General features: G+C 42.8%; 1 protein-coding gene across 1 annotated transcript in view; it reads right to left on the bottom strand.

Annotated features, from left to right (window-relative positions):
- wwc3 (WWC family member 3) overlaps positions 1–19,081 on the bottom strand; it is a 246,468-nt gene that overhangs the window by 25,462 nt on the left and 201,925 nt on the right. Inside the window, exons 10-13 of the mRNA XM_073045887.1 lie at positions 13,481–13,570; positions 11,326–11,879; positions 6,512–6,632; positions 3,464–3,541 (exon numbers count right to left, since the gene is read on the bottom strand). Coding sequence (XP_072901988.1) covers positions 3,464–3,541; positions 6,512–6,632; positions 11,326–11,879; positions 13,481–13,570 — 843 coding nt within the window. The remainder of the gene's footprint in view (positions 1–3,463; positions 3,542–6,511; positions 6,633–11,325; positions 11,880–13,480; positions 13,571–19,081) is intronic.

Raw genomic sequence — 19,081 nt, forward strand, 5'->3', positions numbered from 1 at the left:
CACAAAATAGGACTGCCTTAACCCTGGGATCAAACTGCTGACTGGTTCCATACCAGGAATAGAATGTTTTTTTTATTATTTTACTGCCGTAAATGTTGGTGAGGAACTCTACACTGGCTCAATAAAAGAGCTATTTTTGAAAATAAAAACAGCAAAAAAAAATGACAGCTGATTGCAATCCCTGGAGGTTCACTGCCTTTACTAAGAATCAGCAATCTAGCTTTGGGTACCAGCAACATTAATAAACAAAAAGTTAAAATTTTATAGCAATATTTTCTGGAAAAAAAAGGAAATGGAAGTATTAGGTTAATCCTGCCATTGTTATTAGATAATTAAGTAAAAAGTACACTTTATATATAGTTATATACTGCCAACTATCCCCATCTCACTCTATCACTCACTATCAAAAATGTCTTTGACACATGGGACATGCCAACAAGGTGTTATCATTGGAAAGTCCCTAAGCGGCTTGTTACGGTGCTAAGTTCAATCACAAAACATAAATTTGGAATCAGATATTAGCTAAACTAATCAGAAATAGCAAATTACTCTATAAAGGTCATCATACCAAGCTCCTGTAATATCATTTTAGCAGAAGCTCAAAACCAACTACCCTTAGCGTTTAAAAAAAGTATGATCACGCATGTCTGCTTTTACCCCATCCTCTCGTCATCCTACCAGGGATAGGCTTCTTATTCTCACCTACCATCCCACCAGCCTCCACGTCCAGCATATAATTCTCCAAAGTTTCCACCACCTCCAACTGGATACCACCACCAAACACATTTTTCACTCCCCCCCCCCCCCCCCACTTTCTGCAGGGATCGCTCCCTGCACAACTCCCTTGTCCATACGTCCCTCCCCACTGATCTCCCTCCTGGTATGTATCCTTGCAAACGTAACAAGTGCTTCACCTGCCACTACACCTTCCTCACTATCATTCAGTGCCCCAAACAGTCCTTCCAGGTGAGGTGAAACTTCACCTGCGAGTCTCTTGGGGTCATTTACTACGTTCGGTGCTCCCAGTGTGGCCTCCTGTGTATTGGTGAGACCCGATGTAGATTGGGAGACCGCTTCGCCAAGCATCTACGCTCCATCCGACACCCATTTTAATTCCACTTCCCATTCCCATTCTGATATGTCCATCCATGGCCTCCTCCTCTGTTGGGATAAGACCACACCTAGGTTGGAGTAACAACACCTTATATTCTATCTGGGTGGCCTCCAACCTGATGGCATGAACATCAGTTTCTCAAACTTCCAGTAATGCCTCCACCCCCCCTTCACCATTTCCCATCCTCTTGTCTCTCTCTCATGTTGTCCTCTTGCCCACCCATCACCTCCCCCAACCCCCCTTTCTTCTTTGTTCCATGGCCTTCTGTCTCTTTCACCAACCAACTTCCCAGCTCTTTGCTTCATCCTTCCCCCTCCAGGTTTCACTTATCACCTGGTGTTTCTCTCTCTCTGCCTCCTTTCAAATCTACTCCTCAGCTTTTTTCTCCAGTCCTGCTGAAGGGTTTTGACCCAAAATGTCGACTGTACTTTTTTTTCCGTAGATGCTGCCTGGCCTGCTGAGTTCCTCCAGCACTTTGTGCATGTTGCTCGGATTTCCAGCATCTGCAGATTTTCTCTTGTTTATGAACAGGAGGAGCCCACTTGGATCCTCAAGCCTGCCATGTTATGGAATATAATCATGGTTGATCTACCTCAGGCCCCATGTCCTCTTTTGGACAGTTCTCCAATTACCCAATCTTACATAAAAATATCTACTTCCTCTTTAAACAGCCAAACAGAACTATCCACTGAAAATCCTTCAGGTAGAGAATTTCTCCATGATAAGTTTCTATGTTTTACATTTGATTAAGGAGCTTAATGTAACCATATAACCATATAACAATGACAGCACGGAAACAGGCCATCTCAGCCCTTCTGGTCTGTGCCGAACCCTTACTCTCACCTAGTCCCACTGACCTGCACTCAACCCATAACCCCCCATTCCTTTCCTGTCCATATACCTATCCAATTTTATTTTTTTTTAAATGACAATATCGAACCTGCCTCTACCATTTCTTCTGGAAGCTCGTTCCACACAGCTACCACTCTCTGAGTAAAGAAGTTCCCCCTCTTGTTACCCCTAAACTTTTGCCCCTTACCTCTCAACTTATGTCCTCTTGTTTGAATCTTCCCTACTCTCAATGGAAAAAGCCTATCCACGTCAACTCTATCTATCCCCCTCATAATTTTAATTACCTCTATCAAGTCCCCCCTCAACCTGTAGAGGAAGCCTTAGGAGACAGTGAACATAATATGATAGAACTCACTCAGTAGTTTGAGACAGTGAAGTGAAAGTCAGATGTATCGGTATTATAATGGAGTAAAGGGGATTACAGAGGCATGAGAGAGGAGCTGGCTAAAGTTGATTGGAAGGGGACACTAGCAGGGATGATGGCAGAACAGCAATTGCTGTAATTTTGGGGGCAATTTGGAAGGCGGAGGATAGATACATCCCAAAGAAGTAGTAGTATTCTAAATGGAGAATGAGGCAACTGTGGCTGTCAAGAGAGGTCAAAAACAGGATAAAAGCAAAAGAGAGGGCATATAATGGAACAAAAATTAGTGTGCAGTTAGAGGATTCAGTAGCTGCTAGTGATGCTATTGGAGAAAACACAATAAATTGTATTTAATATACATTAACTTTATATATCCTTGAATATCATTTCTATTGTTCAAAATTTCTTCATTTGAACTCTCTCAAAATCTGATGCATTTTTTATCTGCCTGTCTAAAAGTCAAATAGATTATTAAACTCATCCAATCTTGGGATGTGGACACCATCATTGAGGCTGGTATCTACTGCCCACCCCAGCTGTGATGGAGATGAGAAATACCAGAAATTGATCATGGCTAAAGTGACATTTCGCCTTCCTTAAAAGACATGAATAAATGGGTTAGGTTTCTGAATAAGAATTTCTCAGCCTCAGGGTAACTTATAATGTTACTTCAAAATATTTTAAATTGATTACAAATCCTAAATCACCACAGTGGGATTTAAAATCTTGTAATTTGAATTTAATAGTTTAGCAATTTATCCACAATTCTACCGTATTCACTGCTCTGGTCTATTGTTCAGTGCTTATTTAAAGGATTTTAAAGTACTACGTAACCTATTACACTATTTACTTGGGTTTCAATCATCCAGAAGTAGAATAGCCACTGACTTCTTTATTTAAATATATTGCTTACACTATATATACTAATACATTGGTGAACTATTTTAACAAAGTTATTAAGGCGCTTATTTACTGTCAACTGTGATATTCCTGGGAAGCATCTCAAGCATCAGGAACATATGTAACCCAGGAACAGAAAATTCCACACCCCACCCCCACAAACAAACTTTTATAAAAAGACTTGGTGATCAAAGACTAGATTCTCAGGGATCAACAGAGACATTGACACTTACACAAGTCCCATTTTTATCTGTGGCAAATCAAATGTGGTGGAAGTATTATTGTACAGAGCTTCTTCTGTATCATCAGGCCTGCAAATAAAATCATTTGAACAATAATATACATAATTATAAAGGATAATGTCAATTTACAAGCTTACATACTCACTCATAACATTAGTCTCTTTACATTGTAATTATTTATTGAAAAGGAGAGGCTGTACTTGTTTTGGTATTGGGAAATGAACCTGGTCAGGTGTCAGATCTCTCAGTGGGTGAGCATTTTGGAGATAGTGATCAAAATTCTATCTCCTTTGCAATACCACTGGAGAGAGATTGGAACAGACAAGTTAGAAAAGCATTTAATTGGAGTAAGGGGAATTATGAGGCTATCAGGCAGGAAATTGGAGGCTTAAATTGGGAACAGATTTTCTCAAGGAGAAGGATGGAAGAAATGCGGCAAATATTCAGGGGATATTTGTGTAGAGTTCTGTGTAGGTACGTTCCAATGAGACAGGGAAGTTATGGTAAGGTACAGGAACCATGGTGTACAAAGGCTGTAATAAATCTAGTCAACAAGAAAAGAAAGGCTTACAAAAGGTTCAGAGAGCTAGGTAGTGTTAGAGATCCAGAAGGTTATAAAGCTACTAGGGAGGAAATTAAGAAGGAGATTAGGAGAGCCAGAAGGGGCCATGAGAAGGCCTTGACAAGCAGGATTAAGGAAAACCCCAGGGGATTCTATAAGTATGTGAAGAACAAGAGGATAAGATGTGAAAGAATAGGACCTATCAAGTGTGACAGTGAGGAAGTGTGTATGGAACCAGAGGAAATAGCAGGGGTACTTAATGAATACTTTACTTCAGTATTCACTATGGAAAAGGGTCTTGGTGATTTTATTGCTGACTTGCAGCAGACTGAAAAGCTTGAGCATGTAGATATTAAGAAAGAGGATGTGCTGGAGCTTTTGGAAAGCATCAAGTTGGATAAATCGCCAGGATTGGATGAGATGTAACCCCAGGCTACTGTGGGAGGTGAGGGAGGAGATTGCTGAGCCTCTGGTGATGATCTTTGAATCATCAATGGGAACAGGAAAGGTTCCGGAGGATTGGAGGGTTGTGGATGTTGTTCCTTTATTCAAGAAAGGGAGTAGAGATAGCTCAGGAAATTATAGACCAGTGAGTCTTACCTCAGTGGTTGGTAAGTTGATGGAGAAGATCTTGAGAGGCAGGATTTATGAACATTTGGAGAGGAAAATATGATTAGGAGTAGTCAGAATGGCTTTGTCAAGGGCAGGTCGTGCCTACGAGCCTGACTGTATTTTTTGAGGATGTGACTAAACACATTGATGAAGGAAGAGCAGTAGATGTAGTGTATATGGATTTCAGCAAGTCATTTGATAAGGCATCCCATGCAAGGCTTGATGAGAAAGTAAGGAGACATGGGATCCAAGGGGACATTGCTTTGTGGATCCAGAACTGGCTTGCCCACAGAAGGCAAAGATGGTTGTAGACAGGTCATATTCTGCATGGAGGTCGGTGACCAGTGGGGTGCCTGAGGGATTTGTTCTGGGACCCCTACTCTTCCTGATTTTTATAAGTGACCTGGTTGAAGAAGTGGAGGGATGGGTTAGTAAGTTGATGACAGAAAGGTTGGAGGTATTGTGGATAGTGTGGAGGGCTGTCAGAAGTTACAGCGGGACATTAATAGGATGCAAAACTGGGCTGAGAAGTGGCAGATGGAGTTCAACCCAGATAAGTGTGAAGTGGTTCATTTTGGTAGGTCAAATATGATGATAGAATATAGTATTAATGGTAAGAATCTTGGCAGTGTGGAGGATCAGAGGGATCTTGGGGTCCGAGTCCATAGGACGCTCAAAGCAGCTGCGCAGGTTGACTCTGTGGTTAGGAAGGCGTATGGTGTATTGGCCTTCATCAATCATAGAATTGAATTTAGGTGCTGAGAGGTAATGTTGCAGTTATATAGGACCCTGGTCAGACCCCACTTGGAGTACTGTGCCTCACTACAGGAAGGACGTGGAAGCCATATAAAGTGTGCAGAGGAGATTTACAGGGATGTTGCCTGGATTGGGGAGCATGCCTTATGAGAATAGGTTGAGTGAACTCGGCCTTTTCTCCTTGGTGCGATGGAGGATGAGAGGTGACCTGATAGAGGTGTACAAGATGACGATAGGTATTGATCATGTGGATAGTCAGAGGCTTTTTCCCAGGGCTGAAGTGGTTGCCACAAGAGGACACAGGTTTAAGGTGCTGGGGAGTAGGTACAGAGGAGATGTCAGGGGTAAGTTTTTTACTCAGAGAGTGGTGAGTGCGTGGAATGGGCTGCCGGCAATGGTGGTGGAGGAAGATACGACAGGGTCGTTTAAGAGTCTTTTAGATAGGTACATAGAGCTTGGTAAAACAGAGGGTTATGGGTAAGCCTGGTAATTTCTAAGGTAGGGCCATGTTCGGCACAACTTTATGGGCCAAAGGGCCTGTATTGTGCTGTAGGTTTTCTACGTTTCTAGTTGCAGTAACCACTAACTCAGTGGCAACATTATCACCAGATGTCAAACTGAACTTGTACACCTTGCCTGAATATCCTCTGGAATCGAATTTGCTCCAGGGAGGGTCACAAAGCTTCTTCAGTCTAACGTAAGTAGCGAAATGCCCCAGCTATTGTCTATATCTTTATCGGGGAGGACAGGGAACCTTAATCAGTCAAGAGCAACAAGGAATAGATAGAGAGATAAGAAATTTTTATTACACTTCAAAGACTATCTTGATCTTTGTAGGGGAGTGGGAGAGCGAGGGGGGCGTGGGAGAGCGAGGGGGGGCACGGGAGAGCGAGAGGTCGCAGGAGAGCGAGGGGGTGGGTGGAGTGAGTGAAGAGAGGGCAATTTTGAGTTTTGGAAATTATGAGAAATTCCATGGAGAACTATCACATGAAGACCATCACTGGATCTCTCCATAAATAATCATCACTCAGTGTGAGGCACTTGCAAAATCCCAGCCGTATATATTTTTTCCAGTCCTTCCAGCCTGACTTTCAGATAAGTATTATCACCTTTTATTTAAAGCTTCAAAGACTCCACTGTCTGTAGCAAGAGAATCATCAGATAATCCTGTGGAGACTTTTCTCATTCTTCGGCTCGCTTTAGTGGCACCATCCGTGCGCAGAGTTACCACTGGAGAAAAGAGAGGAAGCGCAGCGTGTTAATGCAGTCTCAGTGAAAATGCACTGCAGTGCAGATCGCTCTCAGTAGGCCCTGAAGACCCTACATCAGCCGAAATGTTTTCAGTGCCGTTATGACACATATAGCAGTCGGAATCCTCTGCTTCAACAAAACACGTCCATGCATCCGGCCTTAACATCTCAATTACGTGTATTTTATCGAGTATCAATTTCAGCTGGTACAAAATAGGCAAAGAAAAGAGTTAATGTTTCAAGGCCACAATAAGTAACAATAACTTTTATTTTTAAACGCCTGCCTGACCTGCTGGGTATTTCCATGGTTAAGTGTTACTCCTTGCTCCCAGCACTGGCAGCGAACTCTCTTTCAAGCCTCTCTTGAATGGTTTGCATTTTGGTCCACCTTTATCATGCTTACTAACCACCTCCTTTGGTGAGGAGGAGCTGATCAAAATCAGGCCTTACTGAGTTTTACTGGACATCACCATGAGGTGGCAAAAACTGGTAGGTACGACCACTTGTCAACCCTGTTAAAGCTCGGGTATCTGCATCCGAACCACCAGAGTTGGGTAATGTAATATTCCAGGTTACTGGACTATGTCAGCCCCACATTCTCCCCTAGCTGCATCTCCACTGCAAGGAGAATCCTAGTGTTGACCAAGGTCCTCTCTCAACAGTAACCAAATATCTGCTCTAGGTACTCCCCTAGAATGCCGGTTTCTGGAGATTTATTGGCATGCCAGATCACAGAGCTTGTAGTGTGCTTCAATTTACAGATTCAACAAAACAAGTTTCAGTGTTTTTCATTGTGGACTTCCAGGTTCAGAAACTTGTCCCTAACTGCATCTCTTAATACTCATTTCATTGGCACATTTGGAACGTATATCTTTGGTATTTCCATTCAATACCTAAAGCAAAGAACTGCAGGTACCAGAATCTGAAATAAAAAACAGCAATTTACTTTACTTCGTCCAATTTGGTAAATCGCATTCAATGTACAGAGCGTAGTCTCCTACATACAAGGCAAACCAAATGCAAATTGGGGTGACCATCTTGAGGACATCTCTGTTTATTCTTCAAAGCTGACTTTCGACTTCCAGGAGTCTGGCCTTGCAGTCTTGGACTTCCTAAATGTTCCAATGCAAATTCAAGGGACATCACCTCATCTTCTGAGTTGGCACTATGCAGTGTCCACAATATCAGGCCTGGATGTCAGTTCTAGAATTGTTTGTTACTTCTCTCCACATCCGATATTTGAAATTTCATTTGTCTCTTCCTATTCACACTCATCCAGACATACCTTGGCTTCCTTTCCTAAGCCAGAACCACCACCACCACTTGTGTCCTTCCGTTTCTCCAAGTCCCCACCCAGTAATCCCCTGCTCCTCTCTATGTTCACTGTAAATGACTGAGCTGCAAGCCAGTGATTCACAGCCGGATGCAATGTCATCATCCAAAACATTCACTCTGTAGGTCAGCTGGCATCTTTGGAGAGGAACAGAGTAGAACATACAGCAGTACAACACAATACAGACCCTTCGGCCCATCATGTTATGCTGACCTTTCAACCCACTCCAAGATCAATCAAGCCCTTTTGCATTTTCCTTTCAGCTACATGCCAAAGACTCTTTAAAAAGTCCGTAATATCTCTGCTTCAACCACCACCTTTGGCAGTACGTTCTATGCACTTCCCACCCTCTGTGTAAAAAGCCGAACTCTGATAGCCTCCCATACTTTGTTTCAATTGCTCTCAAAGACCAACCCTACATCCCCCGTTGCAAGAGGTGGAAACAGGTAAGGCCAACAACGGGACTCTGGTGAAGCAGTAAAGGCCAGTCCCCTGTACAGTGGATACACTGGATTACAGAAACATTGATGAACTTCAACCACATCATCAACTTTGGATGATGGAGATGGGAGGTTAGCAAGGGCCCAAGAAGAAGCCTTAAAAATAAACCCTCTCATATCAGCCATTCCTGTGCTGAGAACAAAAAAGTCACTGGCTGACTATTTGATCTAAGCTTCTTATCACCTAATACACCTCTAACAAGATTCCTCTAATCCTTCTTCGCTCCAGAGAAAAGCCATAGCTCGCTCAACCTCTCCTCATAAGGCATACTCTCCAAAGCTTCCACATTCTTCCTATAAGGAGTTCTTCCAGCATGTTCTGTTTTCATTCCTTTAAAGACCTGCTGTCCAAAGGCATACATGAAAGAAAGGTGCTTTGAGGAACCTGAAGTTAAGATATTGTTTACTGGCAATATTACATTTGCCACTCATTGTGGATCTCTGTTTTCAAGTACTAGTGGTCCAGATTTCTCAACACACATTATTGCAGAAAGGTTGTACAATCATAAAGACATATAGTTAACACTCTCTTGCTCCCATGAGCTATGCTACGGTAGTAAACAAGTTAGAAATATAACATCCATCTGCATTCTCACCTGAAGATCAATAGGAAGGAAATTGAAGGAAGCCTAGAGATACTGGAACATTCCCCTTACCACAGGTGGATATTTTAATGTCCAAAGGATCAATTGTGTTGTGATGAGGGTTGAGTGTCCAAAACATTAGTGATAGAAACATAGAAAACCTACAGCACAATACAAGCCCTTCAGCCCACAAAGTTGTGCAGAACATGTCCCTACCTTAGAAATTACTAGACTTCCCCATAGCCCTCTAATTTTCTAAGCTCCATGTGCCTATCTAAAAGTCTCTTAAAAGACCCTATCGTATCCGCCTCCACCACCGTTGCTGGCAGCCCATTCCACACACTCCCCACTCTCTGAATAAAAAACTTACCTCTGACATCTCCTCTACACCTACTCCCGAACACCTTAAACCTGTCCCCTCTTGTGGCAACCACTTCAGCCCTGGGAAAAAGCCTCTGACTATCCACACAATCAATGCCTCTCATCATCTTATACACCTCTATCAGGTCACCTCTCAACCTCCATCGCACCAAGGAGAAAAGGCCGAGTTCACTCAACCTATTCTCATAAGGCATGCTCCCCAATCCAGGCAACGTCCTTGTAAATCTCCTCTGCACCCTTTCTACGGCTTCCACATCCTTCCTGTAGTGAGGCAACCAGAACTGATCACAGTACTCCAAGTGGGGTCTGACCAGGGTCCTATATAGCTGCAACATTACCTCTCGGGTCCTAAATTCAATTCCACGATTAACAAAGGCCAATACACCATACGCCTTCTTAACCACAGAGTCAACCTGTGCAGCTGCTTTGAGCGTCCTATGGACTCAGACCCCAAGATCCTTCTGATCCTCCACATTGCCAAGAGTCTTACCATTCATGCTATATTCTGCCATCATATTTGACCTACCAAAATTAACCACTTCACGATTACCTGGGTTGAACTCCATCTGCCACTTCTCAGCCCAGTTTTGCATCCTATCAATGTCCCACTGTAACCTCCGACAGCCCTCCACACTATCCACAACACCTCCACCCTTTGTGTCATCAGCAAACTTAATAACCCATCCCTCCACTACTTCATCCAGGTCATTTATAAAAATCACGAAGAGTAAGGGTCCCAGAACAGGCACTCCACTGGTCACCGGCCCCATGCAGAATATGACCCATCTACAACCATTCTTTGCCTTCTGTGGGCAAGCCAGTTCTAGTCAGTCACATCCTCAAAAAATTCAATCAGGCTCGTTATGCACGACCTGCCCTTGACAAAGCCATGCTGACTACTCCTAATCATATTTTCCTCTCCAAATGTTCATAAATCCTGCCTCTCAAGATCTTCTCCATAAACTTACCAACCACTGAGGTAAGACTCACTGGTCTATAATTTCCTGAGCTATCTCTACTCCCTTTCTTGAATAAAGGAACAACATCCACAACCCTCCAATCCTCTGGAACCTTTCCTGTTCCCACTGATGATTCAAAGATCATCACCAGAGGCTCAGCAATCTCCTCCCTCACCTCCCACAGTAGCCTGGGGTACATCTCATCCAATCCTGGCGATTTATCCAACTTGATGCTTTCCAAACGCTCCAGCACATCCTCTTTCTCACACTTCCTCACTGTCACACTTGATAGGTCCTATTCTTTCACATCTTATCCTCTTGTTCTTCACATACTTATAGAATCCCCTGGGGTTTTCCTTAATCCTGCCCACCAAGGCCATCTCATGGCCTCTTCTGGCTCTCCTAATTTCCTTTTTAAGCTCCTTCCTGTTAGCCTTATAATCTCCTAGATCCCTAACATTACCTAGCTCTCTGAACCTTTTGTAAGCTTTTCTTTTCTTCTTGACTAGATTTATTACAGCCTTTGTACACCACAGTTCCTGTACCTTACCATAACTTGTCTCATTGGAACGTGCCTATGCAGAACTCCACACAAATATCCCCTGAACATTTGCCACATTTCTTCTGTACTTTTCCCTGAGAACATCTGTTCCCAATTTAAGCTTCCAATTTCCTGCCTGATAGCCTCATAATTCTCCTTACTCCAATTAAACACTTTTCTAACTTGTTTGTTCCTATCTCTCTCCAATGCTATTGTTAGCTGGAAGAATTTCACTCAATATATAAATCAATATATTGCCAATGAGGTAAGTCCTCATACACAAAAAATACAACTTAATATTCAAATAATTGTGACAAAATCTAGTTTTAGGCCAAAGAAATAAAGCTTAAATGAAACTTAGAAATGTTATCTTACCTTGGACTGGAGGCCTCATTCTAGGGCCCAGCTCTTGTGATACTTTGATATCTCCCAGTGAACTTCCAGATGCAGCCTCCTGCAAATCTTGGCAAACAGCCTGGGCTTGTATTCGGAGACTGTCTGACTCTGATCTCCCAACCACCTCCTCAAACTCCTCGTTCATTTGGGCCAGGGGAGAATCACGGGAAGCAGATAAGTATGGGGTGTCGAGTGGGGAGCTTGGAGGGGAGAGGGAAGACAGTGAAGATCTGGAGGAGAGTGACGCTAGGGACTGTGGGGGATCCAGTGATCTCCTTGGCTTATTCATGCTAGGCAGTCCAAAATGGTCGATGAATGAAGGGTCCTTCGTTATCGTGTCAAACGGAAGTAGGTCGAACTGTAGGTAGCATCCCACATCCAGTGAGCTGTCAGTCTCATATTGAGGAAGTCCATATATATCAGTAAAGCTGACTGAGCTTAAAGATCCTCGGCTAGAAGCCAGTGATCCACAGCTAGATGCAAGTGAGCCTCTGCTGCTGCCAGATGACACCGTGAGAGAACTAGCGGTTAAGCTGCAACAAGAAGAATATAATTTAGTTCTGAATGTGTGTTCAATGGGTAATGACTATAATCCATTAACCATCCCCTTCCTACACTCCGGAATGCTTGGGATTGGCCATCTGCACCACAGCACTTTGTAAGTCTGTTACTACCAATTGTGCAGATAACCTCAACGTTGAGAATAGATCAAGTGGAACCTTTCAATAACATTGCAAGAGTCAAATAGATTGAACAAGGGAATTGCCACAGTTCTGCTTTCCCCAATTTATGGTCTGCTCCCCAACACCGATAACATAACCCCACCACCCTCTGCAAGACTAAGTTACTCTTCAGGATGTTTCCAATAGTGGGAGAGTCAAGGGTCAAAGAGCACAGCCTCAGAACAAAAGAATGTACCTTTAGAACAGAAATAAGGAGGAATTTATTTAGCCAGAGGGTGGTGAAGTTGTGGAATTTATTACCACAGGCAGCTGTGGAGGCCAAGTCATTGGGTATATTTAAAGCGAATGTTGACAGGTTCTTCATTAGTAAGAGAACCAAAGATTATGGGGAGAAGGGTTAACAAATCAACCCTGATGGAATGGTGGAGCAGACTCAATGGGCAAAATGGCTTAATTCTGCTCCTATATCTCATGGTTTAATGGTATTTACCAGTTGAATCAAGCAGATGAGAACTGTGTGAGTGAAGGGGAGCCATGAGGACTACTAACTTTCCGGCAGTCTGAACCCCTTCCTTGGCAAGTCGTTAGAGCAACTAAGGTTCAACCACACTGTGGGTCCAAACACATAAAGGCCATACTAGGTAAGAAGGGCAAGTTTCTTTCCACAAAAGGCACTGGTTATGTTTCTGTTAGAAAATACAACAGTTGTTATTGACTCCAGATTAGTATCTTATGCTTGAAACAACACAGGAGGCTAATCAGCTCATCGAGTCCATGCCAACTTGTCAGGAGAGCAATCCCACTACAGTAAAACTGATAACCCACTCTTCATCTGTTTTTTAAAAAATCAGTGGTTCAGCGTCTATCTCACAGAGTGCTGTAGCCCACTCTATTTGAACTCATTGGAACCCTTTTCCTGCACTCTTCTTAAATGTGCAAATCTACTGGAAAATTTATAACATTGCTGTGTGGGAATAACTTTGCAACAGTCTGGGTAAAAATCCAGATGGCACTGGAAAACCAATCCACCTCGTATTTTGCAGTATCCCTGCAACTTGCTCTCTCACATATCCACATCAACTCCCTCTGGGTTTTCCTTTTGCTGGTTTTTACACTAATTAATTTACTGTAGCCAATTAACTTACCAGCCTGACTCACAGATTGGGAGGAACCATAAATGCTAATAGAGAGAATATGCAAATTCTACACAGATTGAATTAATGACAGGATCAACCTTGGATCCCAGTGCTAATAACTGCTGCACCACGAGGTCGCCCATAATTTCAAGCTATTTCAGTTTTTAAAAATCGCTTCCTGATTACATATTCTCTATTTATGGATAACATATGCATATACCACACAGCACAATGAGAAACACCATGAACAAACTCAGTTACTGAACAAAACCATCCACAGTTAATCAAACAGCACTAAATAATGCAAGAACTAACCTCTTCAGCTGGGAGTGCAAGTACGTGGTTAAACGTGTAGCTTCCTCCAGCTGCCTCAGCAGACAGCTTCTCTTCTCTTGCAACAGCATTCTACAAGAAAGTAATTAAAAATGTGCTTTGAAATTGAGTTAACAGCTTGGCACTTAAACATTGCTTCCCTGACCAAAAGCATATCCATCAAACTTCCTGCATTCCTGCTCTGTTTATAGAACATTCCACTTGTCCACGCGTTTCCACTCCCCATCCCCCCAGAGAAGACAGATTTAAGCATGTTTCACGCAGCATTAGCCTTAAAGGGTGGTTAAGAGGAGGATGTTTAGAATATGCTGATAAAATAAGCAGGGAGGTGGTGTCTATAGAACTCTTCAGTCAAACACCCCATTTCTTGTCATAGCCAGATTGGATGAACCAAGCCAGCTCCTGCAGGCGAAGTTTGCACCATGTTGGAAACTGAGGGGCGTGGGCAATGGGTGACTGCACGTAATTATCTGATTTGTAAATGCTCCCACATGAAGCCCGAGCTCAGTTCTGAGGCTGCTTGTCTACAGTCTCACTGCAGGAGCCCTCACTTAATCACACAGATCAGGACAGGACTGAAACATCATGTGGGGCACAGGCTGCCACGAGATGGAAGACAATATTTATCACTTGTGCACAAATACATACTACATGGCTCATATCCGATTCCACTGTATATCCCCAAATGTCTGCAGGTTCATATTTTACATTTTCCAGGGTGCAACCAAGTGAAATCATTTGCTATAATGAAGCAACCTGATAAAAATAAACAAGATTAGGGAAGGCAAAGATAGGGAAGACAAGTGGTGTTGTTCCCCCTGGGGTCAGAATGTCTAATGCTCAACAACATGCATTTAAGGTGGGAGAGGACAAGTTTAAAGGAGATGTAGGAGGCAAGTTTTTCTTATACATGCAGAGAATGGTCGGTGCCTGGAATGCTCTGTAGGGAATGACAGTGGAGGAAATACAATAGACGTGTTTAAAAGGCTCTTAGATAAACACATGAATGTGCAGAGAATGAATCAGAATCAGGTTTACTCACACTGGCATACGTTATGAAAGTTGTCGCATTTTGCGGCAGCAGTACATTGTAATACATAATAAAAACTTTAAATTACAATAAGTACATATATAAAAAATTTAATGAGTTGTGCAAAAAAAAGTGAAAAAATACTGTGGTAGTGCTCGTGGGCTCCTGGTATTGACAGATTTTTTTTTAATGTCGTAAAACAACGCTGCTTATTGGATCCATGGTTGTGACTAGATTTCGGCTGTAGTAAGTCCTAAAGGGGAATATACGATGATTCACACTGGAGCCCAACACAGACGCCACTTAATGGCGCCATCTTACCAGAAGTGAGAGGAATTGTGTAGGGACTAGGGAGTAGTTTAATCAGCTGTTTAATGACTACTAGTTCAATTAGTATGGCAAAATATTGTGGGCTGAAGGGCCAGTTTTTGTGCTGAACCTATGTTCTATAAACCTAGACCTGGAAACCAGAATCAGGATTGGATGGGCTACCACAGAACTGTACACCCATCGGGGAATCCACATGTCAAATATTACACACTATTATTTGGTTAAGAGATCCCACAATGTGGCCCCTTGACATATCCTTTCCCCCACACGTGAACAGTCAAGTTGCAAATGTAAGACAGAAGTCCTACACTGCCAAGTTTTAATATAAATTGCTCCTGAAGCCTTGTTCTTCCATAGTTAACATATGGCCTTCTCAATTTCTTATTTGGTTTGGGTGATGATCAGACTGGAACTTGTACTCTGCTGTGGGATGAAGTTGCTATTCTTCCTCGAGGTGCTTCTTTCAGCATTTGTCCTTAGCAAGTTCATGTCCACTCTTGGCTCTCATGTGGGTGAGCTATTTGAGATTTGGCCTTCAAATTAGTTAAGTGGCTGTAAACATTGTGGTTATTAGCCAGTTGATAGAAAATAGATAGAATGCAGAAAGGGGGCAAGCGGGCCAAGTCAAGAGTTTTCCATTAGGTCTCAACTCTAATGTGTCCTAAAGCCATTTATTTCCCTCCGAGTATGGTGGAGTTGTGCTTGTGGTTATTTACCTAGTGGACCTTCTGGTCATTTCACCAAACTAGTTCTGGTGTTTTCAGGTTGAAAAGCTAAGTCACTTCACAAGTGCTAATGATGGTGAACAGCAAGACAATCCAAATGTGTGAACACTCTTTTGCCCCTGTAGGTTTGGAGTTACCTAGCTCTGTGAGAAAATAATCTCAGTTAATTTCAGTGCATCTGTGGTCTTTGACCACCTGCAGATCCAGACTTCAGAAACTTATGCACAAATCTCATAAGTTGAAGGACAGCCACAGTCCTCAGCATCCTACATACTTCTGGGCTTACAGGAAGCAACTCAAGATACTTCAACACTGACTCTACAAAATCCTCCAAACTACAGGTGGGATAATCAACGTCAGCTTCCACTCCCAGCACAACGTTCTCTGAATCAAGGCCCTAATTACACTCAGTCCGCTCTGTTGGGCTGGTCAGGTCAACTGTCCATCCAGCATTAGATTCTGGAAACAAGCACTCTGCTCCAAGCTTGGTCACGGAAAGAGGTTACCAGGTAGACAGAGTGGATGTACAAAATTTCTTAAGGGGTAGATGGCTAGGTTGTCACTGGTTGGGGGTGTCCAAAAGCAGGTTGCACAGTCTCAAAATAAGGCCATTCAGGACACAAAAAGACGTAGAATTCTCTTACACAGAACGTGGCAGGAGACAAATCATTAACTATATTCAGGAAGGAGCCACATATCCTCCTATACCCATTTATAGTGTGAATGATAATGAAACTTGATTTGATTGTTCCGAGGCTGGAAGAAATCAAGGGATAAAGGGTGAAAGCTGGAATAGGGTACTGAACTTGAATGATCAGCCATGATCAAAACAGGCAGGAAAGACTGAATGGTCCGCTCCCGCACCTACTTTCTACAAAGTTTCTTCACCCAAAAGGTGATGACTTTTGGACATTCAGAACGCCTTCCAAGAGAGTGAACCCTCACAAGGCAACAGGCCCTGGTGTACCTGGTAAGACTCCGAAAACCTGTGCCAATCAACTGATGGGTGTGTTCAGACATTTTCGATCTCTCATTACTATAGTTGCAAGCCCCCAGCCTCTTCAAAAGGGCAAGAATCATACCATTGTCCATGAAGAGCAGGGTGAGCCTCCTTAATGATTATCTTCCAGTAGCACTCACATCTATGGTGATGATATGCTTTGAGAGGTTACTGACTTGAAGGGGGTGAACACTAATACAATCAATTATTGTGTGCATCATATTTGTAATTAATTTAGATCACTTTGTAGATCTGTTTTCACTTTGACACGAAAACGACGTTTTCTGTGAATCAGTGTCAAAAAAACCCAAATTAAATCCACTGTAATTCAATGTTGTAAAACAATAGAACAAACTTCCAAGCGGGTGGATATTTTTTATAGGCTCTGTATATCAGCTAGTTGTGTGGTGGCAAGAGTGAGCAGTTTCAAGTTCCTAGGTGTCAATATCTCTGAGGAACTATCCTGGGCCCAACATATCGATGCAGTTACAAAGAAAGCACGACACCTGCTTATTTCATTAGGAGTTTAAGGAGATCTGGTATGTCATCAAAGACACTCACAAATTTCTACAAATGTACTGTGGGGAGCATTCCGCTGGCTGCATCACTGTCTTGTATTGGCGGTGGGAGGGGCACTGTATAGGATTGAAAGAAGCAGCAGAAATTTGTGAATTCAGTCAGCTCCATCATGGGCACTAGCCTCCTCAGCACCTAGGATATCTTCAAGAAGCAATGCCTCAAAAAGATGGCATCCATCATTAAGGACCCCCATCACCCAGGGCATGCCTTCTTCTTAATGCTACCATCAGGGAGGAAGTACAGGAGTCTGAAGGCACACACTCAGCAATCAGGAACAGCTTTTTCCCCTCTGCATAACAACAGATTTCACGACATATGCCGCTGATATTAAACCTGATTCTGATTCGGAGATGGCTCTGGAGGGTGCAGATGCTGTGCATTATCGAAGACACAGATCAAAAGGCTTTCAGATATTAAGGAAGTTAAGGCTTTTGAAGACAATGCAGGAAAGGGGGACTGAGGTCAAATTTCAGCCGAGATTTATTGAATGGCCGAGCTGGCACAAGGTGGCTGAATGACCAACCTCTTTTCCATTTTTTGTACTCTTTGCGAATGATTGAAATGTTGTACCTGCCCCCAACAACACATTGGAATCCATAGCCTGTGACAACTCAAAAATGGAAAAAGGAGTATTTGCGACGGTATTGAGAAGTGCAAGTCCATTCGTTCTTCTGCCACTGTAAAGCCATTCAAAGCCTACTGCCTATGACATGCCCAGTGTTCTTGTTTGCCCTGGTGTGCATGTGGACTTTCAAAAGTCTTGCTATGTGCAGATATATTTTGATCACTATGCATGCTTTAGTCCCTTGGAGATGATACCGTGTTGTTAAATAAATTAACTCATTGTGAAAATGTCTTCTACCAACACAAGTATTTATGGATAAAACAGGACAATATACTTTCCATATTTCACAAAGCTTTTTCAGAAATCCCTTGCAGAGATGGAGCAGATCTAACAACAGCCAGGTGCTAAATAAAATAGTTTCATCAGGACAGTGGCCCTGGCATGCTCTAAATGTTACCATTGAATAGAACAAGAGAGGCAGTCTGCTATATGCTAACTCTAACCCACCTCAGCTGCCAAGAGCAAACAGCGCCAGGCAAGATTATCAGGATGCAACAGAAAATGGACAACCATGACTTGGATTTTCTTAGCTCTTTTTACCATTTCACAAAGGCCCAAAGCACTTCTTGAGAATGAAAATCTTCTGAAGTCATGCCACATTTGTAACACAGTGAACAGACCTGATGATCTGCAAGTGGCAAGCTCTCAAAATACTGATATCTGATAATGGAATGAATTCTGGCCAGGACATCAGGAAAGAAACACATCAACTATGTACAGCACATTCCCCTTGAGGCCTAGTTCTGTGTTCGAGTGGGTTTTGAAGCAACAACCTGATGATAGGGTCACAGAATCATTGAGCAATACATACAGATACAGGCCCTTCGGCCCAATGAATCCATGCCAATGATGTTCCCACCCAGCTAGTCCCTGCGTTGGACCCATATCCTTCCCAGCTTCACCCCTCCATGTACCTATCCAAATGCTTCTTAAATAATACTAATGTACCTGCCTCAGCCACTCAGATCACTTTTAAATCTTTCCCCTCCCTTACCTTGGGGAAATGAATGCTACAAATCATGTAGCTACACCTCTCATTTTAGAGATTTCTAAGGTTGCCCCTCATTCTCCTACATTCCAAGGAATAAGGACCTAGCCTGGCCAAACTCCCTCTAACTCAGGCCCTCTAGTCAGAACCTCAATTTTTCTCATAGGCCAAGATTTTGTAAACTTGTCAGGTTTACCCTTTGGCCGAACAAGAGCATGCTCCTGGATACCTGATATCACACTCTTTAATCAAGTATAATACAAGTAAGCCTCTCACTTACAATTCAAACGAACTACCCAATCAACC

The sequence above is a fragment of the Hemitrygon akajei genome, chromosome 5 (genome assembly GCF_048418815.1).
Source record: "Hemitrygon akajei chromosome 5, sHemAka1.3, whole genome shotgun sequence".
Taxonomy (NCBI): domain Eukaryota; kingdom Metazoa; phylum Chordata; class Chondrichthyes; order Myliobatiformes; family Dasyatidae; genus Hemitrygon; species Hemitrygon akajei.